Genomic DNA, 26,091 nt, shown 5'->3' with positions numbered 1-26,091 from the left:
GTGTGTTGAATCTTGATTATTGGCATATCACCCATGATGAATTTCCTTTCTTTTTGAAATAGTGTAGTTCCGTTGATGTTTTGTTTGCATGAAGATAAGGAAAATATATGGAAAATGCGAAAAAAGGAAGAGAAGAACACATTATATATTTTTATAATCAGCTGTATTACATAAAATTGTCTGATCATAATCAAATTATTTCGTCTTCCGTCTTATTCACTTTGCCTACACGTACAAAACCGTGACATAGTATAAATTGATAGAAACATCAATTGTTTTTTTTTTTGTATAACCTTATTAGTTTAAGTAGTAGGTGAAGAGAGACACAAGGGAAGCTCCAACCAAAGAGCCAAGAGCCGGTACGGCTACGGAGGCTCCACTTGCGGCAGGTCCTGGTGCCGGAGCTCCAACCTCTGTGGCCATGACGGTGGTCATGGAAGCAGCAGCGAAAAGAACTCCACAGGCAATCTTCTTCATCTCCATTTCTAGTTGAGACCTGAAAGGTTTTTTTCTTTTTTTTTAGTGGTAGTTTTGTTGCTTTTTTTTTTTGTTTCTTGCAGGTCTGAAGAGAATTGGATGGTGATCAAGTGGATTTATACGGGAGGTAGTTAAGTTATTTTTAGGGATGTTTATTTTAGGTACCCATTTCTAACAAACTTATTTGGAAATTACATCAATAATGTAATGTAAGTATACTGATAGCCGTTGAATTTGTGGTTCATTTTGTGGCTTTGAGTTATTTAAGCGTTTCCATCCATATTTTTACCGGGTCAAAAGTTTATTTCTAAGTTAGAAACTCTATTTAGTTTATTTACGAACTTTTAAACAAAATAAGGATACTTCTTATTTTTGAAAACGGCACTAAATAAAAATAAAATAATATATAGCATACTATTAACCAAAATTAGCATATTGGACGACTGGGAACTGAAATGTTGTAAATTAGGATTTTAACGTTGTGCTATAATATTTTATATAGTATATGTACATGTACTTAGTTTTCGTTGATCCTAATACCTTTTTAGAGTTATTGGTCTGCACATGCAAAATTTAAAATTCAGTTTCTTCTTTTCGCATGATTATATACATTTGTGTTCTGATCATATATCTTGTTTCAGTTATCGTAATAGAGGTATTGTATCCAAGATAGCAGGCTTGGCCGCTTGGCATGCATAGAATGTGGATAACTATGTCTTTTTTAATAGGATATAAATATCCGAGAGCATTTTCAATTCCATTTCGCTATGTTGTTTCCTTCCTCATAGGCTGTTTTTTTTGGCATGCATAGAATGTGGAGAACTATGTTTTTTAGGTTACTAATGGCTCCCAAATAGAAATCGCTTTATGCTAATTCTATACTAAAAAAAAAAAATCTATACTAATTCATATGGGAAAAGAACTTCACTTAATCCACATAATTTATTCGCATGAGATTTAAAAACAATCATGTTTTACGTGGGAAAGTTTGAGTGGAATTTATCTTGGTTCTTTAAATTAGTTTGAATGTTTTACAAGGATCGCATGGATCTTGTGAGGTTTAGTGTCTTCGTTTTCTCATCTAATGACCTCTCTAAAGAGAAAGCCCACTAAGCAATATAGTTTTTGTATGTTCAAATGGTCAGAAAGGGAAGAACGAATGAATTAGCTTATATTTAAGCTTCTTTTGATGAATACATTCTCAAAAATCATAAAATAGTAAATTTTGTATATATAAAATATATTTGTTGGAATTTATTAAGTTTATGTCCAATTCTATATTGTTTATTTTGGGCTTTAAACAAACCTGCATGGTTTTACTTTTGATTTTCTTCATAAAAGATTTCGTACTAATTAAGTTAGATATATCTTTATATATTAGACTTTCTTTTGTTTAATTTTCAGTGTGAGACTTTGTTTGATATCTCTCATTCTTTTTTTTCATGCTCTATTGATCTTCTGGCTAGTTTCTGCCACTGTATTTTGGTTTTCTTGCGGATCTTCGTCAAACTTAGTTCTGATATCAATGTTGGATTTATTAAATTCATGTTCAATTCTATATTGTTTGATTAGTATGATATTGTCCACTTTGGACTTTAGGCAAATTCATATGACTTTATTTTTTTGTTTGGCTTATAAAAAGTTTTGTATTAATTAGAGTTATACATCTATTTATATATTAAACTTTGTTTTGTCTAATTTCCAACGTAGGATTTTGATATGTCATAATATTCTGAATAGTTTTGCTGTTATCTCGAATAAGATACCCCGTATAAGTTTTGTGCTCTGTGTTTGATGATCGCATCACCGCAAACCGTTCGGTGAATTTAATATTAATGGAAATATAAAAGGTGATAACGAAAATTACTTAGGAACAAACATATGCACCGAAAGTCGATCACTGAAAAGTGCCGACTATCAACTATTTTATTCTCTTCCCAGATCTATTTGCTCTCTTAAACATCACAATACACAATATCAAAATGCAAGGTGAACATAAAGAAAATAAACACGATCGTAGTGCTAATACTAGACTTGGTTTACTTGACACCTCTAACGCCATATAGTGACTGTGATTTTTGGTTTGTGACAGTGAAAGATGACAAATCGTCGACGTTTAGAGTTAGAAGAAACTGAGAAAATGAGGATAATGAAAAGTGAGATCACGAAAGGAGAACAGAGAGATAACTATTCTAAATCAAGTTTTGGAGGTAATTTAGATATTGACACAAGAAAATTTTTGACATGGAGAAAATATTCTGGAATGATATAAAATATAGATAAAGTATATTGAAGTGTAATTTTTTCTTATTATATTAACCCACCATGCCACCAACTCTATACAGATTCCTAAGCATTTAAAAATGAAAACATGTGATTGATCTGTTTCAAGATTGACAGATGAGAAGAACTTACTTAAAAGAGATTTATTATAAAAACATATTTTCCAATAACTTAATATAATGTAGTTTTTGATGAAAAAAAATAAATACAAAAGGGAAAGAGAGAACCTAAAGATTAAAGATTACAGAATTTCATTTCAGGGTCCCCTCATAGCAAACAATCATAAAATGATACTAGTAATCATGATAATGTGAGAAAGAAATTCAAAAAGAAAAATGAAAAATAAGGTCTTTTTTTTTCTTTCTCCTCCCTTCCCATAAGCCTTTTTCTTGTTTTGTTTCCTTTAACTAATGCGAAAACTAATAAATCAAAAACAATGAAAACTTCAACCTCTTTCCTTCCTTGTTACCCTTTTACAACCACCACCTGCGAAAAGAGGTTATTATATCTACCACAAAGAGAGACAGACAGACCAAGACCATTAAAAAAAATGTGCTTCATTGGTCTATAGTCTCTCAGTTATGCTGAGGTATGAGCTGATCGAGCTGCATTTGCTCAATCCAAGCTTCAAGCCCTGCATTGTCAGTTACTACTTCAACCGTTGTTGGTTTCTTTGAGTTCTCTTTGCCCTCGTTTGGAGTAGACTCCTTCACTAATGACTGCACCCATGACACATCAGGCTCATCATCACCATCAAACAACGATGAAGATGATCTTAAATTACCAAGTGCCTCCTCTGAGCTCATCCCCCAATCCGGTTCACCATTTGAAGAACCCCACCACGAGCTGTTGTTAACCGGTGAACCAACAACAGGACTTGTGTTTGATCTAAGCTCCCTGGAGCTAAGGCTACGGAACCGATGCTGCTGTTGCTGAGCCAACATGGAAACACGAGAACTCATTGGCGAGATTGGCTCAACCACGTTCCGAGGCGACATCCTTCCTCCTCCTGAAAACAAAGAGTGGTCCACGCTCTTTGGTGAAGACAACATGCTCTGTTGCTGCTGGTGGAACTGGTTGAAGACAGCTGACTTGTGTGTCGGCGAGAAAACAGCTGAGTCAGTAAACCTAGGAGATGAAGAGCCGCCTTCAGGTGAGAAAAGATCTTCAAGATTCGAATGAGGCAATGTCTTCATCCGACCAGACCAACTTAATGAGTTTGAAAACTCGTTGAGGAGCTGCTCCTGCTCGTAATCCGACAACACATCTCTCGCATTGAGAGAAGCTCTCAGCCTGCTCGACTGTAGATTGCTTCCAGGCAAATGCAAAGCAGGAACACTCGGATGCGGCCACGACATAGCCGAGGATGATGGCGAGAGAGGAGACATGGGACTCAGCCCCGCCGCAAACTCAGCACCCGACCGAGGGGAATGAACAGCCGAACCGGTGGATGAGTACAACGGTCGAAGCTCATCAGGCGTATGCGCGAAGAAACAAACGCGACGAGCGCATCCCGTTCCATCTTTGCAAAGACGCGTACGGTACTGAGCTGGATGAAGCCAGCATTCAAACACGCCGTGCGCGTACTCGCACATGTCTCCTCGTCTGCAATCTCCTCTCTTGAAATCAGGACATGGGACACAGCTGTAATGAAACTTCCTCGGGTCTCTCCTCCTCGCGTTTTCGCCAGGGTGGACGAAAGGACACTCGGTCCAATCATGAGAGTAGGCACGTGAGCAAGGCCTGACTTTAAACGAATACATTCTAAACTCATCAGTAGCGTAGATACAGTTCTTGATGTCAGGCAAAGACGGATCAAGAACAGGATACTCTTTCTTGAACTCAGTAGGAGAAGAGTGAGAAGCAGATGAGGAGAGAAGCAGCTCCTGAAGCATCACCTTCACACCTTCAAGCTTAGGAGGAACAACAATAACATCACCAGCTCGTTGACCATCACCATCCAAAGCATCCAAGTCAGCTCCAGCTGCGAGAAGCAGCTTAACCACTTGCACAGCGTTAACAGCTCCACCAGAGGCGGCGCAGTGTAGCGCGGTGGTCTGATCGTTCCCGCAAGCTCGGTTCACGTTAGTCAAAGGGAGAATAGCCTTGATCACATCAAGGCTTCCGTAAGTAGCAGCGACCATCAAGGGCGTCCTCAGATCGTTGACCATGATGGATTTAGAGCCTTTTTGACGACCGTACCAGAGACCAGGCTCGTCTACACAAGAAGGGTCTCTGTCTATAGATAGCCTTACACCTTCCACGTCGTTGTTCGCTGCTAGCTCGAGGAGGCTTGAGAAGGTATCCTCTGTCTCGACTCTCAAGTGATTCATCATTATTCTCTTTTGAAAAGATGTTGAATGGCACGATCTGGAAAGGATCAAACTTTCAATCAGAAAAGATCACTCATGTATATATAAAAACTAATAAAGAGAGAATCTTTCTCTATTGATTTCCAGAAACTAGACAAATCTCAGCTTAAAAGTCATTTCAGACAAGAAGGGTAGGTTCTGTCCTAAGAGATTCCCAAAAGCAAACCGTTTTGTTTTCCTTTCTTAAAACCAGTAAGTCAAACAGGTTTCAAAGAAGTATCAAGCACGAGGGTTTTGTAATAACGCTAGTTCCAAAAATAGAACAAGGAAACATATACAATCAGAATTTTCATCGGAACAAAAGTCAAATAGGCTAAATACAGAAGAAGAATAATACATAAAATGGATCTATGTTGCATGTTCGTACACAGAGATTACTTAGAAGATGAAAGTCAATCTTGCCGGAGACTTTTCGATGGTATCAGTTTATAAGTAGATCTAGAGAAGAAGGGAGTGTTACTGTACAAGTGAGCACAAAGAGGATGAAAACATTATCTTCCCGGGAGGGGGGGGGGAGAAGAATCGGTGAAAGTGTTTAGATAGAGAAGAAGAAGAAGAAGAAGACGAAGACGAAGAAGAATAGAGCTTGTTCTTTTTCTTTTTGGACAAAGAGCTTGTTCTGCTTCCAAAGCTTAGATCTCACTTTACAAATATTTTTTACATTTAGAAAATATTTATTTCCCGAGAAAACATTTCTCGACATTTAATTTATATTAAGCTTCCCTATCCAATACGGGAAAGCTACTGCTTTAAACAGTAAACTCGTCATTTAAAAATCCAAATGCTGATTTGGCAGAGCTTTATTGGCTAAATTTGGAAGTGGATACGCATGTATCAGGCTTTGTCCCTCAGTAATTCTTTTTCTTAAAATGTAAGGAAAGGAGTTAGAAATCTAGTGAATCGAGTTACATCGTATTAAAGCCTATTTTGATACACTTGCAAGGGGGTCGACAAAAACAAAACCAAAAAGTCTTAACCAAACCGACTTAAAAAGTAAAATATGAACCAAATTGGATTCGCCATAAATACCTGAACGAATTTATTTATACGGCATTTCAAGTTTTAGTTCTTTTTTTTTCTCAACCAAGCATTTCATTACTTAAGAGAAAACTAAGAGTTCAAAGCATACAAGGCAGATTTAGCCAAAGCATCTGCAACAGAATTTTGGTTCTTAATTCAAGTTTTAGTTCTTATTCGAATCTGAACGAATATTTAGTAAACAGGTGTGTGGTTTATAAGTACTAGAGCCTAGAAGTGGGCACAAATCGTATATCTCAATTTCTGGAGGTATTTGTGATTCGATCTGTTTGGTTAGAATAATCAATTATCAAATCCAATCCGATTTGATTCAATCCATAAAATAAAACTAAATAAAAAACTAAAATAATATAAAATAATAATATTTTATTACAAAAATATATTTACTTCTAAAGAGTCTAATAACTAATATAATAAATTTTGTAAATAAAAATACTATAAAGCTTATATAAAAGATAATATTTATATAACTTATGTATACAATTCTTTAAATATATGCATATATGCATATAACTGATCGGATTTGATACTCATTCTTTAAAATATTAGTATTTGTAATTTCTTCGTTTTTTATGGATATTATATGATTTGCTTCGTAGAGTTATGAATATTTAGATTTTTTGGTTTAACTCGAAATGGATAACAAATCAAATCAAAATTTACGGATATTTTGCCCGTCCCTAATTACCATGATGATACAGTGAACCAAGCTCTGAGAGAATTTAGTGAGGCTTACAACCCTGTTGAAGAGAAGGAGGCTTTGCTTAGTTACTCTTCATGCGCGTAACGCCACTTGTTTTTGGCACAGACTAAGCCTTCTGTACGTACAAGTGTCAGTAATGGTGGAGTAGGACCGGCACCATTAGTAGACTTACACGAACCTTTCCTTTCACTACAACTACAAATATGATCGGCTTTTAGCCCACCAAAGCGTGCTTTTGCCCAAAAAAAAAAAAAAAAAGGTTACTGATAATTATATCATTGACACTAGGATTCAAGAGGTTATTAACATTTTAAGATAAGTTTTAGTACCTTTTTAAATGATTTAGGAACCATAAAACCTATTTATATTAGTTTTAAAATATTAGAAGCCAAACCGAATGTTTCATTAAATTTTGTTAGCGATAATGTAAATAGCCTTTTTCAAAGGTGAAAGACATGACACATGGAGATTATGTTCCAAAGTCTTCTACTTGTTCTTTGGCTGTTGTCTCTTTCTGCTTTGGAAGCTCTTTTCATTTTCATTGGCAGCTTTGTTTTTTCTTTCAAATTTCAACTGTTAACTAACACAAACTGCTGATCTTATCTTCAAATCCCACAGCAACTACTTTTGAATATTTACAAAATTGGGCCGAGGACTTTATTAGGCTAATAAAGCCCATTAAACTTACGAAACAAACCTTGACAAGGCCTTCAGAAACCCTAACTCATTTCTACCATCTGAACAATGTATAATAACACTTTCGCCGCAAGCTAGGGCTTCCCACTCTCGCAACACACTCCGATTCGAAAATGGCTGAACGTGGAGGAGAACGCGGCGCCGAGCGAGGTGGAGATCGTGGAGGTTTCGGACGTGGATTCGGCGGTCGTGCCGGTGGACGAGGCGGTCCAAGAGGACGTGGTGGAAGACGCGGAGGCCGACCCACTGAGGAGGAGAAGTGGACGCCAGTGACCAAGCTCGGCCGTCTCGTTCAGAGCGGTAAAATCCAGAAGCTGGAGCAGATCTACCTCCACTCGCTCCCAGTCAAGGAGTACCAGATCATCGATCTCCTCGTCGGTCCAACTCTCAAAGACGAAGTGATGAAGATCATGCCGGTTCAGAAACAGACCAGAGCCGGTCAGAGGACGAGGTTCAAGGCCTTTGTTGTTGTCGGAGACACGAATGGGCATGTTGGTTTGGGTGTGAAGTGCTCTAAGGAGGTGGCTACTGCTATCAGAGGTGGGATTATATTGGCGAAGCTGTCTGTGATTCCGGTGAGGAGAGGTTACTGGGGTAACAAGATTGGGAAGCCTCATACGGTTCCTTGTAAGGTTACGGGGAAGTGTGGTTCCGTTACGGTGAGGATGGTGCCTGCTCCGAGAGGTGCTGGTATCGTGGCCGCTAGGGTTCCTAAGAAGGTTCTTCAGTTCGCTGGGATTGATGATGTTTTCACTTCTTCCAGGGGATCTACTAAGACTCTTGGAAACTTCGTCAAGGTTTGATCTTTCTGAAAAGTTGTTTCCTTTTGAGCGAATTGCTTTGAAATGTCAATTACTTTTTTAAATGTGAATTCTTTCTGTCATTTTAGATCGTTTAGTTATTGTTTAGTGCCATTTTTAGCTGTGTGTTCTGTAGTAAATTATCCATTGACCTGTCTGTTTGTGGGTAATTAGAGTCGCTTCAGACATTATCTGTCGGAACATTATTAATCCTGATAGAGATTTTAGTAACCTCAGTTTTTGATTATGTATTGCTTTGTTAATCATTCATTAATTAATCTTCCGTCTCATCTTTTTGTTTCCCTTATGCCATCTGTTTGCTGCATTCTAAAGTAAATGGTTAATATTGAGCTGTCTGTTCGTCATATGGTTGTGTTTGTGTGTTTATGTCTAATCGCAAGCTTGATCAGTCTGATCATCATCAATTTTGATAGAGATTTGAATACAGAATAACCTCAGTTTGTACCTCCTATATATAACCTTAATTGTTCGTTTTTTCAGTATCTATTGGTTTGTTATGTTGGATGTTTGTGAATCGTTTCATTGGTTTAATCTCTCTGCCTCATTGTGTTTGCAGGCTACATTCGACTGCCTCCAGAAGACTTACGGATTCCTGACACCAGAGTTCTGGAAAGAGACGAGTTTTAAAAAATCTCCGTATCAAGAGTACACAGATCTGTTGGCCGAAAAGGGAACTCCAACTACGAAAGCCATCACCGAGGCCGAAGACCAAGCCTCCTAAATAACAAGAATGTCCTCCCTTTTCTTTTTGGATTTTATACTTTCATGAGTTTATGCTTATGCTCGAACCTTTGCTATTATTAGTATATGTTGCTGGATTCCATCTTCTGTTTTCATCTCTTCTCAAAATGTTACTTTTGCTCAGTTTTTAAATTATGGATGGTAATGTTCTAGTTTTTTGCCTCAGTCAGATCCAGTTTTTTTCACCAACTTTCTACTACCTTGGCTATGTCGTTCATGTGAAACATTCTTAGGTTTATTCTATTGAAGGATTTTAACAACTTGCTTTTATATATTTAACATATATTGTTCGAAAACACAAGAAGCAGACATGAAGTAGTAGTTGGAAAGAAGCCTAAACCAGACAACAAAGATCGACATCTATCAAGAACTAGCAGGCTCTGTAACGACATTAGCCATAGATGGAATGAAGCTTAACTAATAGAGTTGTAGAACTTGAAGGAGTGAAGTATTTCTACTTCGAAGATGGCTTAAACCCCAGTGATGAAAACTCTGCTCTAGTACACACTATATTCAGGTACTTCTTGTCTCAGATTTATTTTGGCCTTTTGAAGTATTCTTTTGTTGGCTTACTGAAACTTCGGTTACTGTGAATAGGTTCATAGAGATGACTTTGCCATGAATATTAAGCTTCAGCTATTTGGTCTTGTTGCAAAGCAAGCCATCTTTCACCAACTTAGAACGGTCGAGCAACTTGGTTACATCACTGCACTTACTCAAAAGGTATATATATTTTTGCTCTCTCATTTCCTAGTATACCGCTCTGCAATCCATCTAATCACACGCTTTTCTGCAACTTAGGTACGATTCTAGCATTTATGGGGTACAGCTCATTATGCAGTCATCAGTCAAGGTAACCAAACCGTCTCTATCAGTTGGAGTTTCTGTAATAACCTGTAATGCTCGTCTGTAACTGCCTTGGTTTTAAACAGGGTCCTGAACATATTGATTGGAGGGTGGAGTCTTTATGGAACAGCTTTGAGAGTAAACTTCGCGAGATAAGTGAAAAGGAATTCAAGGTGAGATGTGTAAACCAGTTAGTTCAACTAATCTAGCTTTACAATATGATCCTTTTAACTGACATTAGTTACTCTTTCTCAATGTAACAGCTTTGATAGACATGAAGCTTGAAAAACCCAAGGAACTTGAAGGAGCAATATCGGTTTTACTGGCGAGAGTCTCAAAGTGGAACACTCAAGTTCAACCGAAAAGAGGCAGAGGTACAGAACCAGCTTCCTCCTATCTTCTAAACTAAGATAACCGCTCGAATAATTGAATCACTAGAGGATTAGTTCAAGTGAGTATGAAGTTGTGTGGGAGCAACTAATTGATGAGAGAATGGGGTTAAACGTGTGGACAGGTTGCGGCACTAAGGTAGCTTCAGAAGCAGGAGTTAATAGATTTCTTCGAGGAATACATCAAGATTGGAGCAGCACGGTAGAAATCGTTGAGCATAAGAGTGTGTATATGGGATGGGAGTCAGCATTTGAAAGAAAAGGCAAGCGATAAAAATGTAGTCCCTTCACCATCTGTTGAAATCGAAGACATTGTGGGTTTCAGAAACTCCCAGCCTCTTCACAGGTCGTTCAGGGGATGCGGACAACTCAAACTCTTGAGGACTTAATCTCATTTCATTATACAGAAGAAAACTATTGCTTCCTTTTTTTTTCCTTTATCATGTCTGGTTGTAAGACCTTAATTTGACATCAATTGCTAGAAAGAGAGTTTCATAAAAGCCAAGAGTAAACTTTGATGACTAAAGATCCTAGCCTTTGTCGACAAGAGCAGAGATTAGGAAGAACAAAGACGGTAGTTTTATATATTGTCAATGGAGACATTATTATGACTATGAAAGAAAGCACATTCTTTTAAGTTTCATGAACTGAGATGGAATGATGCAGAGGCAATGTAAGCCACCCTTCTCAGTTCATGTAAGTGCTTAAGCATTCTATACATACGTTTAGACCATATATATGTATATAATATATGTATATATGTCCATTATAGTTTTCATATAGTAACCAAGCATCAAGAGGATGAACTCATACCGTGTATAAACAGAAGATCGGAGGAGGAGGAGGAGGATAAAGTCTGACTTGCCTCAAGCACTAGTTTAGTTTCGTCATGCAATCTACATAGAAAACAGAGAAGAGCTTCATTAGAAGATGGTAGTCATATATATATATATATATATGCATTTGAGTTTGTGATTATCCAGATTTGTACCTTGTAAATAAAGGGCTGATGCTTTCCTCCTGCTCCAGACCTCTTCACATAACCAATCTTCACCAGCCTGCATCAAGAATCCATGTCTTAGCTTCCCAAAAAAAGAGAAACTTGCTTGATGGAATCCTGTGAAAAGTTGGTGCTTTTGTGTTGTGTTTGAGTGTGAGAGAGGCAGAGAGTATGTTTACATTCTGAGAGCTTTGCTTGTATCTGCGTTATCTCCAAGCACTTGACGGATCTTAACTTCAGAAGAGGCGCTGGTGTCAAGAAACTCCAAGATCTTTCCAGCCTTACGTCTAATGGAACTCGACCTGTGACTCTCTTTCTTCTTTGAATCTCTATGTGGTTTCTCACAGCTCGCGGCTATGATCCTGCTCTCCGTGCTTGAAACCTCGTTGGAGCCTGTAGACAAGCAAGACTCCTCCTTGGAGAGATCATCAATCTCTAGATTCTTCGAATGAGTTACCAACTTGGAATCAACAGAGCTGTAAACCACATTCGTGCGGCGTTTTCTAGCAATCTGCATAGCAATCGAATCAAAAATCCTAAAACGTAATCTGTTCCTAGCACGCATCCATCATCGCAAACCAACGTAGAATAATCCAACACCTAGCGAATCTCGAGCGCACCTTGAAGTTCATGAAGTCGTCCTCAGAGCGCTTCCGATACGACGAGCCACTGTTGGAGATAGCCGAATCGCACGATCTCTTAGACACCAAGCTCATGCTTACTTGACCATGGATTTCGCCACACAGCGAGCGATTCTCCTCCTCAGATCCAGATCTGTGACTACTGCGAATGCGATTTTGAGAATCAACGAAGGGCGTAAGTTAGATTTTGAAGCGTTTCGGCGATTCGAAACTCATAAGCGTACCTTGGTGAAGAGAAGACGATTGGATCGGAGGAGAGGAGGAGGAGGAGAGACGACGCGACTTCTATCTCGATCGAAGAAGGGAACTCAGTCATCTTCGATTTTGAACTTCTGAAGCAAGTTTTCTCTGCGTTTTTTCTTATAGTGGCGGTATGATCTGAGCTCTCTTTTATTTTTTGAATTTTTTGTGTGAGAGAGAAATATCTCCCTTTTGATGGGCTTTTCTATATTGAAGCTTGGCCTTCTAATGAGCCCATTACTAAATCTACTAAAAGCCTCCGGTGAAAGCTGTTTGATCGAAGCTGATTAAACCGGAATTATAGTTTTATTTTTATTTATGCTATATAGCCTTACATCTGCATAATTATGAATTTGGAAATTGATTTTTTTTTATCTTCCTTTAACTACTAAAAAGAAGAAAAATTTACTAATAATAGAAGTTCAATTTTCAATTCTTAAAATTGTAGAGCATTTTGAATTATATATCTTTCGAAAATCGAAAAACTTTAAAAATTTAAATTCGGTAGTATTTTTAATTATAAAATGCACTATAGTAAAATTCAGCTTCTAGAGTTTAAATGAATAAATATATAAATATATAAATGGATTGAAATGATTTTACAAAAAATAATATATTTAGAGAAAATTGCTAATATTAGAATTTTTTTTTTAATATTAGAAAGTTGGTACTGTAAAAAACTGTTATGTTGCAGTCTTTCCCTATACTGTCTCTTAAATCTAATATTTAAAATATTCAAATTTATAGTACTTTTTTGCTTTTATAATTGGTTCAATAAATTGATAAAATAAAAAAGTGGAAATCAGATAAAATTTTCATCCTCGTATCTCTGTTATTACTATTTATCTAGCAAGTACGGTATAAAAACATTTCCGTATTATAACTTTAATAATAATAGATAGCTTTTGCTTAAATGTGATGGTTTGCCTGGTCCTACTACAGATTACACCAAGAATTACTGTTTAATTGTCTCTTTGGGATTAGAAGATAAATAAAGAAAGAAACTCACAAGTGTGCCATTGACCCTTACAGCTCACACACAGACCCCGACTTGCATTCAAGCTTAAGCAACGTCACTTCCAACCACCGCATTACATTACATACCGGTTGTTCTGATTCAGACAAGTCACCTACCACTTCCTTTCTGTTGGAAAAATTCACAAATCTCAGAAAGTGCGTGTGGGATCTGAAACTGTCCTCCTGATTCAGAAAGTTTCAGGCTTTTCTGGATCCGATGTTGGTTCAAGATCGTGCGGCGAAGCCGCCCAAGTCTCAGATCAGAGAGCTACCAACTCACCAACAGATCCGACGCTTCAGCGAACCGAAAAACCTAGACTTTACCTCTTGGGTCTCCGAGAACGTCTCTAGGATTGTCATCTTCTTCCTCTTCATCGTCACCGTAGCGTCTTTCTTCTTCCTCTACAACACCACCGACACTGCCTCCCTCCTCTGTTTCCAGTCACAGTCAACTCAATCTCTCCAGCCCCTCACTCGCCCTCAAATCAAATGGAGCTCGATCCAAGTCCTCCCCGACAAGACCTCCCCTTACGCCAGCTTCCTCACCGAGAAGTGGATCGTCGTGTCGGTGACCAAGTACCCCACCGAGGAGCTTAAAGGGTTGGTGAAGATCCGAGGCTGGCAGGTTCTAGCTGTCGGAAACTCGATGACACCTAAGGATTGGAGTCTCAAAGGTGCGATCTTTCTCTCTCTAGACGCTCAAGCTGAGTTGGGTTACCGCGTTTTAGACCACTTGCCTTATGATTCCTTCGTGAGGAAGAGTGTCGGTTACTTGTTCGCGATCCAGCACGGTGCTAAGAAGATCTATGATGCTGATGATCGTGGGGAAGTGATTGATGGAGATCTAGGGAAGCATTTTGATGTTGAGTTGGTTGGTGAAGATGCTAAGCAAGAGCCGGTTCTGCAGTATAGTCACGAGAATCCTAATAGGACTGTGGTGAATCCTTATATTCATTTCGGACAGCGTTCGGTTTGGCCTAGAGGGTTGCCGTTAGAGAATGTAGGTGAGATTAATCACGAGGAGTATTACACTGAGGTGTTTGGTGGTAAGCAGTTTATACAGCAAGGGGTTTCGAATGGTTTACCTGATGTTGATTCGGTGTTTTACTTCACGAGGAAGACGACGTTAGAACCTTTTGATATTAGGTTCGATGAGCATGCTCCCAAAGTGGCTTTGCCTCAGGGTGTGATGGTTCCTGTTAACTCGTTTAATACTCTTTACCATTCGGCGGCGTTTTGGGGGTTGATGCTTCCTGTTTCGGTTAGTTCCATGGCTTCTGATGTGCTGAGAGGGTACTGGGGACAGAGGTTACTGTGGGAGCTTGGTGGCTACGTTGCTGTTTATCCACCTACTGCTCACCGGTTCGATAGAATCGAAGCGTACCCTTTTGCTGAAGAGAAGGATCTTCATGTCAATGTCGGTCGTTTGATCAAGTTCTTACTCGCTTGGAGATCTCAAAAGCACAGTTTCTTTGAGACGATACTTGATCTGAGCTTTGCTATGGCTGAAGAAGGGTTTTGGACAGAACAGGACTTGAAGTTCACAGCTGCTTGGCTTCAGGATTTGATTACTGTCGGCTACCAACAGCCTAGGCTGATGTCACTTGAACTGGATCGCCCACGAGCTACTATCGGTCACGGGGATAGAAAAGAGTTTGTTCCGAGGAAGCTGCCTTCGGTTCATCTAGGTGTTGAGGAGACGGGTACGGTGAGCACTGAGATAGGGAACTTGATAAGGTGGAGGAAGAACTTTGGGAACGTTGTTCTTGTTATGTTTTGTAGTGGTCCCGTTGAGCGAACCGCTCTAGAGTGGAGGTTGCTTTACGGAAGAGTGTTCAAGACCGTTGTGATATTGTCTTCTCAGAAGAACTCTGATCTCTATGTTGAAGAAGCCAAACAAGATCACATTTACAAGTAAGTAAGAACTTACTCAAGATTAAGTACTGAAGTTTTAGCATTCTAATGGTACGTTTGTGTGTATGTTTCAGGCATCTACCGAAGATATTTGATCGATACAGTAGCGCAGAAGGGTTCTTGTTTGTTGAAGATGATACAGTTCTCAACTACTGGAACCTACTTCAAGCCGACAAGACTAAGATTTGGACTACAGACAAGGTATAACATTGTCTTTTCCTTCGCTATCTCTGTGTGTTTCTTACAAGGAAACTTCTTATTAGGTGTCGAAGTCATGGACATCAGTTAAACCCACCGGGAAGTCTGATTGGTTCTCTACACAAGCCGAGTTAGTGAAGAGAATTGTGAGTACAATGCCAGCTCATTTCCAAGTTAACTACAAGGAAGCAGCCAAGAACAGTCAAGACACCTTAACGGTATGCAGCTCAGAGGTATTCTACGTGCCTAAACGACTTGTAACCGACTTTAACGACCTTGTGGAGCTCGTGGGAGATATGGACTTGCATTACAAAGTGGCTGTGCCAATGTTCTTCATGTCGATGGATTCGCCTCAGAACTTTGACCCGGTTCTTGGATCAATGGTGTATAAGAGGAAGTCGTCTTCGTTTAACTCTTCTTTGAGTTTGTATTCTGCTCAAGCACCTGCTGTTCATCCCTGGAGCATATCGAGTGAACAAGATTTCATCAAATTGGTTGGACAAATGGCTGAAGGTGACCCGTTACTAATGGAATTGGTATGATGATGACAGAGTCAGGGGATAGAGCCATGATAGAAAGAAAAAAACAGGGTTAATACAAAGATTGTGTCTTTTTGGTTCTCTTTTCAGAAATTTTTTTGCTTCTGGGGGTTGTGGAGAAAGTCATGTAATGTTCAATTGTAACCATACATTTCGTAAGTGTAAAATGTTTCCCCATCTAAAATCAATCTCAGAAAATGTTTCAGAAAGTTAGAAACAAGGCTTGAAACTAAAAGTTAAGATTAAGACATTGGAAGGTTAAGGAAGCTTGGTGAAGAGGTCTTGAAGCTGAGAGTGGCTCACAAAGACGCCAAGTTTCTGTGAAATTGCTTCTCTCACTGTGTCAGGATCCAAGCTCGACAATGTATCCGTAGCGCTCATGGCAGTGTACTCACTCAAATTGTGCAAGACTCCGTCTTCAAAAGCAAAACAACAAATGAGGAAATGAGTATTGTCAATGGGGAAGTAGTTTTACCTTGGGCAACAATGGGCTGATAGGGTGGAGGTCGAGCAATCCAGCTTCCATCAGGCGCTTTCATGTGCCTTCTATCGGAAGCAAAGTGCTTGAAGAAGAGAGGAGCATGCACAACGCGAAAGAACCTGATCTCAACCAGACAAAAGAACAAAATGAGGCTACTGCTTTGACAAAGGTTACTTGATGGTACAGTGATGGATGTACCTCTGATATTCAGCAAAGAGCTGAAAAGATGGCTGGATAGTCTCAGTCACGTAAGAAGCTAACGGAGAAGGGAAAGGCAAAGTCGAATCGAGATCCCACACTAAAGGCTCAGAATCACTTTCTTTCTTCCTCTATTCATACCAATAGAATAAAACCAAAATCAAGGCCACTTCCAACAACAATACAGTCCAAAGCTGGTGGCTTTATAGTTATACCTGGACACAGATGACATGATAATCCCAGAGAACAATCCCATCAGCTCTGGTACTAGCTTTCTGATGCCAAAGTGGAACCTACAAATCATCAATAAATGGACATGGACATGGACACTCTGATTACACATGAAACAGTGTGTAATGGAGACAAAGACCAAACATGCTTGCCTGCTTCCTCTCATTGGAGATGAAAACAACAAACAGATCAGAACCCGTCTCATCCGCTACACCATTCTCGCACAACGTCTTGCAGAGTAGATACACGTTCTCTTCGCTACAAAATAAAAAAAAGTCAACATTTTTCTTAAGTTCTTACATGTACCAACCAACCACCAAAAACACAAAAGATTGTCCGAAAGAGAACTAAATCAACTAAAAAACCCTAAATGGGTTTTGTAAAATCGTGTAAACAAGTTAAGTCTAAGAAGCTCTATCATTTGAAGAAGCCTAAATCGAATAAGGGGTTGAAGAATACCAGTAGTAAGGGGTGTGCTGGAACCGAGTAGCATCCATCGCCGGAAGCTCCGAGATGATGACGCTGGACATGTTTTCCTTTGGATTTGATCAGTGTTCTTCTATATTTTTGTTACTTCCACCAACTTTGATCATCTTCTCCATCTTCTAACTCTAGAGTCTGCAATATTATCGATCTTGCGACGTCGTATCACGGATAAGTGATAACGGCGTCGTTTCATGAATAATATTACGGCGTCGTATACTCGATAAGTTATAACGGCGTCGTATCATGGATAAGTTAGAACGGCACCGTATATACGTATCACGGATAAAGAGTACTTGAAGACGATGAAACACATACCTAAGTTACTGAATAAGAGATTTTTTTTTGCAGAGTGTGTATAAGAGATTAGCCACCAAATGAAGAAGAAGAAGAAGAATGAGTTTAGTCCTTTCACGAAATTTTTTTAATCTGGATACAATTTTGATTACATTAATGCATTGTTGACAGCCCGTCCTAGATATTCTTAGGCTGCAAGCAATAATTTTTTTTGGGGCTGCTTTGCATATTTTTACAAAAATCAGTTTACAAAATGCATGTTGGAGCTTCGAACTTAGTACAAGGTAACTTGCCACCAGATCAAGAGAGCATTATTAATTTTATGGCCGAAATAACTATAATAAAATTGGCTGCCGGAAGCGAGTGCTTGGTTGGGGTGGTGTCAAGGCCCGCAATTAACTAGAGTTTAACGTCTACATCTATTTTTATATCAGGAGACGAAAACAAATCAAACCGTTCTGTAATCTTTCTGTGTGGAACAGAGACCGATCACGTAGACAAAATTATTAATAATCAACAAAAAGAAAATGAAGAAGAAAAACATGGGGCCTTCCACGTGATATGAGAAATTGAGGCAAGTTCGTGGACCGTCCATTTTGCCTTTATATATAGCTTTGAGAATTTCGGTTAAGATATGTGGTGGGTGACACTTTTACACATGACATGTTTTCGTCTTTTTAAGCCCAGATGTGTTAATATATGCCTAATTCCTAAAAGCACCATAGTATTCAATCATCGAACCCGTATCCTATAGGGCCTATAGTATAGGCTATAGATTCATATCAAGTCCCTTCATATTCAAACAAGAGATCAACATTAGTCCGATTCATTGTTTTGAATGAGTCACTTCTTTGGTATATGGTACAAACGTATAGCTGCTCGAGATCTAAATATGTAAATATGTAAATCCAAACTCGTATCCTCCTATTTTTAGTGTTTACTTAAACACTTATAACATGTTGGCTTTCTAGAATTAAAAATTAAACATTCATTTTATGAGAGTAGTAGTCTTTGTATATAAAATGTTTCAAATTATTGAGCAACAAAACAAAAAATACAAACAAGATGTGAAGGGTAGCTGATTCTGAAAATATCATTTTCAAAGTACATAACTATGATTGTATATCCTGTTAATATTTTTGGTATATACCCAAAAAATGAGAAAAAAAATAAGTGTTGAAAAATAAAGTTGAGAGAAAAGAAGAGTATCATCTATATCTCCATGGCCTCTGATAAAAGCTTAAAAGTATAAAGTAAGGCTGTTTTACTTTCTTTTATCTGGTTTATTGTATTTTTATGAATGCTTTTTATTATATGGAAAGTGCTGAATTTTCTAAAGAGTTCAGTTGAGCAAATACACTTATACACATGCTAAAAACAGAACACCATATCCTTCTGAAATAGTGAGATGATGAGTACAATTTCTCCATTAACATATGATATATCTTATTCATTCTTCTAAGACTTTTTCATATTCCAACATTCTATATTTACTAAAACTATGCATAATGCATTTAAATAGTTATTTCCGTTGAATGATCAGTAATATCTTATCCTACATATGTGATATCATTTTGGAAATGTAAATGTTGTGTTTTTTTAATATAACTAGTTTGTTATTCTTTTCCCAAAAACAAAACTAGGTTACTATTTATCATTATAACATAAATATATGAATAATATTTTTACGAATTTTGTAGAATAAACATTTATGAAAATAGCTAAAAATTTTAATATATTTTTCCAATAAGTCCATTTTCAACCCAAAAATTCAGAAACGTGTCTTAAATTTGGGTTTAATGTGGATTTTCATATATTTTTTCCCCCACTTAATGTAGATCTTTTATTTAAATGCAGTGAGAAATTGAAAAGCCAACATTGGTCGGTAGATCTTTTTTCTCGCAATAAATTAGACAGAACTATTGAACGTCTTTTTCAAACCATTGTCTTCTCCCTCTTTCTTCTTCATCTCGTCGTATACAATCATTCATCTCTCTACTGTAATAAATCTAAGAAGAAAAAAAATAAAAACTTTACGAAAAAGGCATTAGAAAAGTAATCACACAGCGCACACTCTCTCTGTTTCTTTCAAATAATAATTCAATTCGCTTTCATGATCGGCTTCCATTTCCTTTTCTAATCTCCAGCTCGTCGTCTTCATCTCTTAGTGCCACACACAGATCTTTATACAGGTACTTCTCTTGATCCGGATCGGTTTGACTAATGACGGATCATCTGAAAATTTCCATATGATTGTGTTCGTACGTTGCTCTGTCCACGATGCAGATCCCTCTCTGTTTGATCTGATTAAATCGTTTTAAAATTTCTATTTTGCTTGTCTAATTATGTAAAGTCTCGATTTTTCTTAATGGGTATTCTGAATCATCTATGATCAATGTCTAGAAATCACAAAAGTTTCGATTTTTTTAATCTGGAAATGAATATTTATTGGATCATAAGCTAACGATGAGTTTTATCTCTCAGTGATCAATCTCTGCCAGGACTTTTCATGATCATTGTTTAATAAAGGCAGATGGATGTCGTGTTGTTGAAATATATTATTATTATTATCCACCGTCCACATTTATGATTTGGCAAGTTGAGATAATGAATGATAGAATCTGGCTGATCATCTTCTCATATGTTTCTCTCTGTTCTGTATGTTTTGACTGAACAGGTTCATTGGCCTGTGTTTATACCTCACACACACACACACAAAACAAGGATTTGAGCTTTACTGAAAATGTCTGGGTCAGCAAAAGTACTGGATCCTGCATTTCAAGGAGCTGGACAGAAACCGTATGCTTTCCAGCAACATAACTACTTTCTCATTAGTATTAGATTCTTTTTATGTTTGGATTGTATGATGAGGATGTTGAGCTTAACATTCTTGCAGAGGAACTGAGATCTGGAGAATCGAGAATTTCGAGGCGGTTCCTGTACCAAAGACTGAACATGGAAAGTTCTACATGGGAGACACTTACATTGTCTTGCAGGTTTTGAATTGTCTTTTTGCTTGTTCAACTTGTGTTCCCTCTTTTTGTTATTTATCATTCATTCACCTTTGTGTTATGTTTTATCTTCCACTTGCGCAGACAACACAGAACAAAGGAGGTGCTTATCTGTTTGATATACATTTCTGGATTGGGAAAGACACTAGTCAGGATGAATCTGGGACAGCAGCTGTTAAAACAGTTGAACTCGACGCAGTTCTTGGAGGCCGTGCTGTCCAACACCGGGAGATTCAAGGTCATGAGTCTGACAAGTTCTTGTCTTACTTCAAGCCATGTATTATACCGTTAGAGGGTGGTGTTGCGTCTGGTTTCAAAACACCTGAAGAAGAGGTGTTTGAGACACGGTTATATACCTGCAAAGGGAAACGTGCAATCCGTTTGAAGCAGGTTTGAAACTATTGCACTCTCTTTTGCATCAGAACAGTGATTACCAAACGTACATTAACTTTTGCTTCTGTTCTTTGTGTTTGTTTGTAGGTTCCTTTTGCACGCTCGTCGCTTAATCATGATGATGTGTTTATCTTGGACACCAAGGAAAAGATCTACCAGTTCAACGGTGCGAACTCGAACATTCAGGAGAGAGCCAAAGCTTTGGAAGTTGTTCAGTATTTGAAAGACAAGTATCACGAAGGAACTTGCGATGTTGCTATTGTTGGTAAGCATCCTCTTCCTCAGTTTTTGGGTGTGTTATGGTGGAAACTTATGTGTGTTATGTATCTCCTTGCGTAACAGATGATGGGAAATTAGATACAGAATCAGATTCTGGTGAGTTTTGGGTCCTCTTTGGTGGGTTTGCTCCAATTGGAAGGAAAGTTGCTAATGATGATGATGTTATCCCGGAATCAACTCCACCTAAGCTTTATTGGTATTCAGCTTCTCTGTAAACATACTCTGGTGGCCTGTTAGTTTCCAATATGATGGAGGTATTTGATATGTTGTTACTCTTTTGTTTAGCATCACTGATGGTCAGATGGAGCCTATAGACGGTGACCTATCCAAATCTATGCTGGAGAACACTAAGTGCTACCTCTTGGACTGTGGTGCTGAGGTGTTTGTCTGGGTTGGTCGTGTAACTCAAGTGGATGAGAGGAAAGCTGCTAATCAATCTGCTGAGGTAAAAAAAAAAGTGGAAACCTTCAAAAAGAAAACTCTTATCTCAATTATAGGTTCTCACTTTTTTACCTTTTGTTTCCAGGAGTTTCTTGCTAGTGAAAACAGGCCAAAGGCAACACGAGTTACTCGTGTTATCCAAGGTTACGAGTCACACTCTTTCAAGTCTAACTTTGACTCTTGGCCATCAGGCTCGGCTGCCCCTGGTAACGAAGAAGGACGAGGAAAAGTTGCTGGTAAAACACCACTTTGAAACTCTATTTGATAAGTAAAAACATTTAACGGTATTTTTAGCACTGTCTTATACTAATGGCACTGCACCATTTCTCTAGCTATGCTGAAGCAACAAAATGTTGGGCTCAAGGGCATTTCGAAAAGTGCAACACCAGTGAATGAGGATGTCCCACCTCTGCTTGAAGCTGGTGGAAAGTTGGAGGTCTGTTTGTCTGTTTTGACTTGTTACCTACGCTTTTGCTATGAATTTTATCCATTTTAACTAATGTATATATCGTTATGCTTATGTATTAGGTTTGGGTTGTTGATGGTAAAGCCAAGAGTCCCTTACCTAAGGAAGATATTGGCAAGTTCTATTCTGGGGACTGTTATTTGGTCCTCTACACTTATCATGCTGGAGATAGGAAAGAAGACTATTTCTTGTGCTGTTGGTTTGGAAAGAGTAGCATTCAGGTAATTTTAATTTAAATAATGACAGAAGTATACAATGGCTTTATTAATGCTTCTATATGTTGGTTAATTTGGCATGTCTAAGTTTCTTCCTGATGTTACTAGTTGTACTGTTAGTTCATCTCTATGAACATAATGTTTTTATCCAGGAGGACCAAGATACAGCAATTAGACTAGCGAATGCAATGTCAAACTCATTAAAGGGAAGACCTGTGCAGGTACAAAATTTTCTTTTTGTTGAAAGCAAAATGATGAATGGTACTAGAAAGATGGATAAGTGATGGGGTCTTCTTGCAGGGCCGTATATACGAGGGTAAAGAGCCTCCACAGTTTGTTGCCCTTTTCCAACCTATGGTGATCCTAAAGGTATTTGTATGAAGATGAAACTGAACTTGGTTGCAAGAGAAAGCACAGTGATTGATTAATATGGTTTAAATGGGATTTTAAGGGTGGTTTGAGCTCTGGGTACAAAAGCAACGTGGAGGAGAAAGGTTCACCAGATGAAACATACACACCAGATTCAATTTCACTAATTCAAGTATCTGGAACTGGAGTTCACAATAACAAGGCGCTGCAAGTTGAACCGGTACTTGACTACCTTCAATTTCTGTCTTCTTATTTGTAAAATAACTGTGTGTGTTATTTGTTCAGAGCTTTGTATCAATGGATGATTAATTGTTTTAACTCGTATTTGTTTTTGTGGTACTTCCTTTAGGTGGCAACATCTTTGAACACTTATGAGTGCTTCCTACTGCAATCTGGTACTTCTATGTTCCTTTGGCATGGAAATCAAAGTGCGCATGAACTGCTTGAACTGGCTGCTAAAGTTGCTGAGTTCTTGAAGGTTTGTTTTTAGCTCATACTGTGTTGTTTTATTTGGATAGAAATTTTTCTTTGATATATGTTAATCATCTTCTGTTTCTTGCTATGTCAGCCTGGGGTTACACTCAAGCATGCCAAAGAAGGAACAGAGAGCTCAACCTTTTGGTTTGCACTTGGAGGAAAGCAGAACTTCACCAGCAAGAAGGCTTCACCTGAGACTGTCAGGGATCCTCACTTATTCTCATTTTCTATCAACAGAGGTGAATATATAACAATAGGATGATGATCATTGTGATTCTTTACTCTTATATATACTTTTCCGCATTTAACTGTATTCTAACTGTATCACTTATCTTTCAAATGTGTCTGCCTGCAGGAAAGTTTCAGGTGAGATATTGGCGATATTACACAACTTTCTTTATCCGAGATGTGTATTTTGTAAAATGGTTTCTTACAATATGATCTGCTCCAGGTTGAAGAGATCTACAACTTTGCTCAAGATGATCTCTTGACTGAGGATATATATTTGCTTGACACTCATGCTGAAGTTTTTGTCTGGGTTGGTCAATGTGTGGACCCCAAGGAAAAGCAAACTGTGTTTGAGATTGGCCAAGTAAACTCTATTTCCTTATCAACTTTGCTTCTCCTCTCTTTTTTTTTCTACTGTTTGCTCAATGAGACATTTTCTTTGCAGAAATACATTGATCGTGCTGGATCCTTGGAAGGCTTGTCTCCTAAAGTTCCACTCTACAAAATCAATGAAGGGAACGAACCATGCTTCTTCACCACTTACTTTTCTTGGGATCACAGCAAAGCTATTGTAAGTTTAGTTTATCTTTTGCTCAGTGGCACATAAGTATTTGTTTTCTGTGAAAGCTAGTTAGAGATTTAGCGTTGAAGAGGGATTTGGAAAATATAGCATCATTGTTCAGTAGAAGTGAGTATGTTACACTGTACAGAAATGATGATTCTGGTTTCAGCGACTTCAATATAAATTGGATTAAGTTAGATTGAAGTATCTGATCGCCTGAAAAAAAGGCAGTGAGCAAGTCTGCAACTAGTTAAAAAGAGGAGGCAATAGATACTAAATATTGAAAGTATCTGATTGTACTGTACCTCGTTCCTTTATAGTTTCTCGTCTTCTTTAACTTTACATTTCTTCAATGTTTTGTGAAATAGGTGCAAGGAAACTCATTCCAGAAAAAAGCAGCCTTGTTATTTGGCACTCACCACGTTGTGGAGGTACTAGACCTTTGCTTTCTCTGTTTCTCTTTATTCTTGTGCTTGTACTGGCTTAGGGTTGCTTGTTCCGTCTTCTTGGCTTCATGATAGTTATCCTTGTGCTGCTGCAGGATAAGTCTAGCGGTGGTGGACCAAGGCAAAGGGCTGAGGCACTCGCTGCTTTAAACTCTGCCTTCAATTCTTCTACTAGCAGACCTGCCTATTCGGTAAATATCTATCTAAACACGAATCCAATGTTTCTACTATATGTTTTTTTGAGAAATGACTGAAGATATTGGATATTATGAAAACTTTGATCAAGAGTAATAATGTAGAGTTCAGTCTTGTACAAATATATCCATACAATTGATTTTCTAGACTAAGCTGCTTGTACACATTAATGAGGTTCACAAAGTAACCATAAGAATGTTTAGCAAGTCGCATATGATTCTTTTGATTAGTGAACTTAAATAGTCATCCATTTTAACTGCAGAGCCAGGACAGATCAAGCGAAAGTCAAGAGGGCCCAAGACAAAGAGCTGAAGCTTTAGCCGCCTTGACATCTGCTTTTAGTTCTTCATCATCAACTAAAGCGCCGCCACCACCACCAAGGTCAGTGGGGACGAGTCAGGCTTCACAGAGAGCAGCAGCAGTGGCTGCTCTCTCTCAAGTTCTCGTTGCTGAGAATAAGAAAACACCTGATACCTCTCCCACAAGAAGATCTACTAGCTCCAACCCAGCAGATGACTCCCTTCTAAGTAAGTTTCTATCCTTTATTGCACTTTTTAAAAATTTACATAACAAAATTGACTATATTTACCTCCCTCCACAGCTGAAGCCAAAGATGATCAAGTAGAGGCTTCAGAAGAAGAGAAGGTTCCACCTGCAGTAGAGGAGCCTGGAGTGAAACAAGAGGAAACAGAAGAGCAAGATGAATCTGTGATAGAACCAAGTGATGCAAATTTCACCTATGAACAGCTGAAAGCCAATTCTGAGAACGTAGTGACTGGAATAGATTACAAGCGCAGAGAGGTGAGTTGGTTTTAGTTAGTATTAGGAGCTGAATCACTCTGCATATCGCCTGACTTTGCCGGGTTTTTTTTTTGTTGTGATCAATTTACAAGGCTTATCTATCTGAGGAAGAGTTCCAAAGTGTGTTTGGGATGGAGAAAGATGCATTCAACAACTTACCTCGTTGGAAGCAAGATCTGCTTAAGAAGAAGTTTGACTTGTTCTAGAACACTCAAACACCAATGGAAAGAACATAATATCACACATCATTCTTGCACCGTCCTGCAATTCATTTTATACTAAAGTCACTGAATGTGGTCAGTCAGTTTTTGTTGTTGGTTTGAAGAGTGTTCTGTTTTTTTTTTTTTTGGTTTATCTTCAATTTTACTCACTTTTCTCTCATGGGTTGGTTTGGGTTTGATTCTTAATATTTTCTTACAACACAATCAGATGTCTTGTAATGATGGTCATAGTTTGTAATGATTGTTTTACCAGAGACAAATTTGTGGATGTGGGTTAAAAATTCTTTTATTTGGATCTTTCATTATTGTGATTATTTAAGAACATTATGCTTGATATTTATGAGTGGTTTGGTAAGGTTTGTATATCATCAGTCTTGTGACT

At 38.2% G+C, this 26,091-nt stretch overlaps 7 protein-coding genes across 12 annotated transcripts; 3 read left to right on the top strand and 4 right to left on the bottom strand.

Annotated features, from left to right (window-relative positions):
* Positions 1-125: 125 nt before the first annotated feature.
* LOC117132795 (arabinogalactan protein 23-like) lies at positions 126-576 on the bottom strand. The gene has a single exon (XM_033287952.1). It carries the CDS (start codon positions 481-483, stop codon positions 298-300), a length of 186 nt encoding a protein of 61 aa, XP_033143843.1. The 5' UTR covers positions 484-576; the 3' UTR covers positions 126-297.
* LOC103858001 (zinc finger CCCH domain-containing protein 30) lies at positions 196-6,525 on the bottom strand. Of its 3 annotated transcripts, none has more exons than XM_009135269.2 (2): positions 5,470-6,525; positions 196-5,130 (listed from the first exon to the last, which is right to left on the bottom strand). In XM_009135269.2, exon 2 carries the CDS (start codon positions 5,094-5,096, stop codon positions 3,336-3,338), a length of 1,761 nt encoding a protein of 586 aa, XP_009133517.1. In that variant the 5' UTR covers positions 5,097-5,130; positions 5,470-6,525; the 3' UTR covers positions 196-3,335. The 3 variants fall into 3 exon arrangements, with proteins under 3 accessions (XP_009133517.1, XP_009133520.1, XP_009133516.1); XM_009135272.3 differs by having other exon boundaries at positions 5,598-6,525; XM_009135268.2 differs by having other exon boundaries at positions 5,500-6,516.
* Positions 6,526-7,613: 1,088 nt separating this feature from the next.
* On the top strand, positions 7,614-9,319 carry LOC103857998 (40S ribosomal protein S2-2). Its single transcript, XM_009135265.2, has 2 exons — positions 7,614-8,366; positions 8,947-9,319. The coding sequence occupies exons 1-2, from the start codon at positions 7,683-7,685 to the stop codon at positions 9,109-9,111; spliced, it is 849 nt and encodes a 282-aa protein (XP_009133513.1). The 5' UTR covers positions 7,614-7,682; the 3' UTR covers positions 9,112-9,319.
* A 1,611-nt stretch (positions 9,320-10,930) lies between these two features.
* Positions 10,931-12,970, bottom strand: LOC103857999. Of its 3 annotated transcripts, XM_009135266.3 has the most exons (5): positions 12,232-12,970; positions 11,987-12,149; positions 11,546-11,877; positions 11,358-11,424; positions 10,931-11,262 (listed from the first exon to the last, which is right to left on the bottom strand). In XM_009135266.3, the coding sequence occupies exons 1-5, from the start codon at positions 12,321-12,323 to the stop codon at positions 11,254-11,256; spliced, it is 663 nt and encodes a 220-aa protein (XP_009133514.1). In that variant the 5' UTR covers positions 12,324-12,970; the 3' UTR covers positions 10,931-11,253. The 3 variants fall into 3 exon arrangements, with proteins under 3 accessions (XP_009133514.1, XP_033143839.1, XP_033143840.1); XM_033287948.1 differs by having other exon boundaries at positions 10,931-11,424; XM_033287949.1 differs by having other exon boundaries at positions 10,931-11,424; positions 11,987-12,146.
* A 270-nt stretch (positions 12,971-13,240) lies between these two features.
* On the top strand, positions 13,241-16,099 carry LOC103857996 (probable glycosyltransferase STELLO1). The gene is made up of 3 exons (XM_009135263.3): positions 13,241-15,178; positions 15,253-15,379; positions 15,442-16,099. Exons 1-3 carry the CDS (start codon positions 13,482-13,484, stop codon positions 15,916-15,918), a joined length of 2,301 nt encoding a protein of 766 aa, XP_009133511.2. The 5' UTR covers positions 13,241-13,481; the 3' UTR covers positions 15,919-16,099.
* On the bottom strand, positions 16,044-17,511 carry LOC103857997 (protein N-terminal glutamine amidohydrolase). Of its 2 annotated transcripts, none has more exons than XM_009135264.3 (6): positions 17,285-17,511; positions 16,978-17,083; positions 16,810-16,887; positions 16,595-16,725; positions 16,391-16,515; positions 16,044-16,331 (listed from the first exon to the last, which is right to left on the bottom strand). In XM_009135264.3, the coding sequence occupies exons 1-6, from the start codon at positions 17,353-17,355 to the stop codon at positions 16,174-16,176; spliced, it is 669 nt and encodes a 222-aa protein (XP_009133512.1). In that variant the 5' UTR covers positions 17,356-17,511; the 3' UTR covers positions 16,044-16,173. The 2 variants fall into 2 exon arrangements, with proteins under 2 accessions (XP_009133512.1, XP_033143841.1); XM_033287950.1 differs by having other exon boundaries at positions 16,810-16,869.
* Positions 17,512-19,536: 2,025 nt separating this feature from the next.
* Positions 19,537-26,011, top strand: LOC103857995 (villin-2). The gene is made up of 23 exons (XM_009135262.3): positions 19,537-19,797; positions 20,283-20,404; positions 20,502-20,601; positions 20,701-21,006; positions 21,097-21,274; positions 21,352-21,484; positions 21,574-21,733; positions 21,815-21,965; positions 22,062-22,165; positions 22,258-22,416; positions 22,563-22,631; positions 22,711-22,779; positions 22,862-22,999; positions 23,129-23,257; positions 23,348-23,495; positions 23,612-23,622; positions 23,708-23,848; positions 23,930-24,055; positions 24,415-24,477; positions 24,588-24,683; positions 24,950-25,214; positions 25,289-25,488; positions 25,581-26,011. Exons 2-23 carry the CDS (start codon positions 20,349-20,351, stop codon positions 25,692-25,694), a joined length of 2,916 nt encoding a protein of 971 aa, XP_009133510.2. The 5' UTR covers positions 19,537-19,797; positions 20,283-20,348; the 3' UTR covers positions 25,695-26,011.
* The last annotated feature ends 80 nt before the right edge of the window (positions 26,012-26,091 follow it).

Source organism: Brassica rapa, chromosome A03, assembly GCF_000309985.2.
Source record: "Brassica rapa cultivar Chiifu-401-42 chromosome A03, CAAS_Brap_v3.01, whole genome shotgun sequence".
Lineage (NCBI taxonomy): Eukaryota > Viridiplantae > Streptophyta > Magnoliopsida > Brassicales > Brassicaceae > Brassica > Brassica rapa.
The sequence above is the reverse complement of the archived record's forward strand: the minus strand, read 5'-3'. Positions and strand labels throughout refer to the sequence as shown.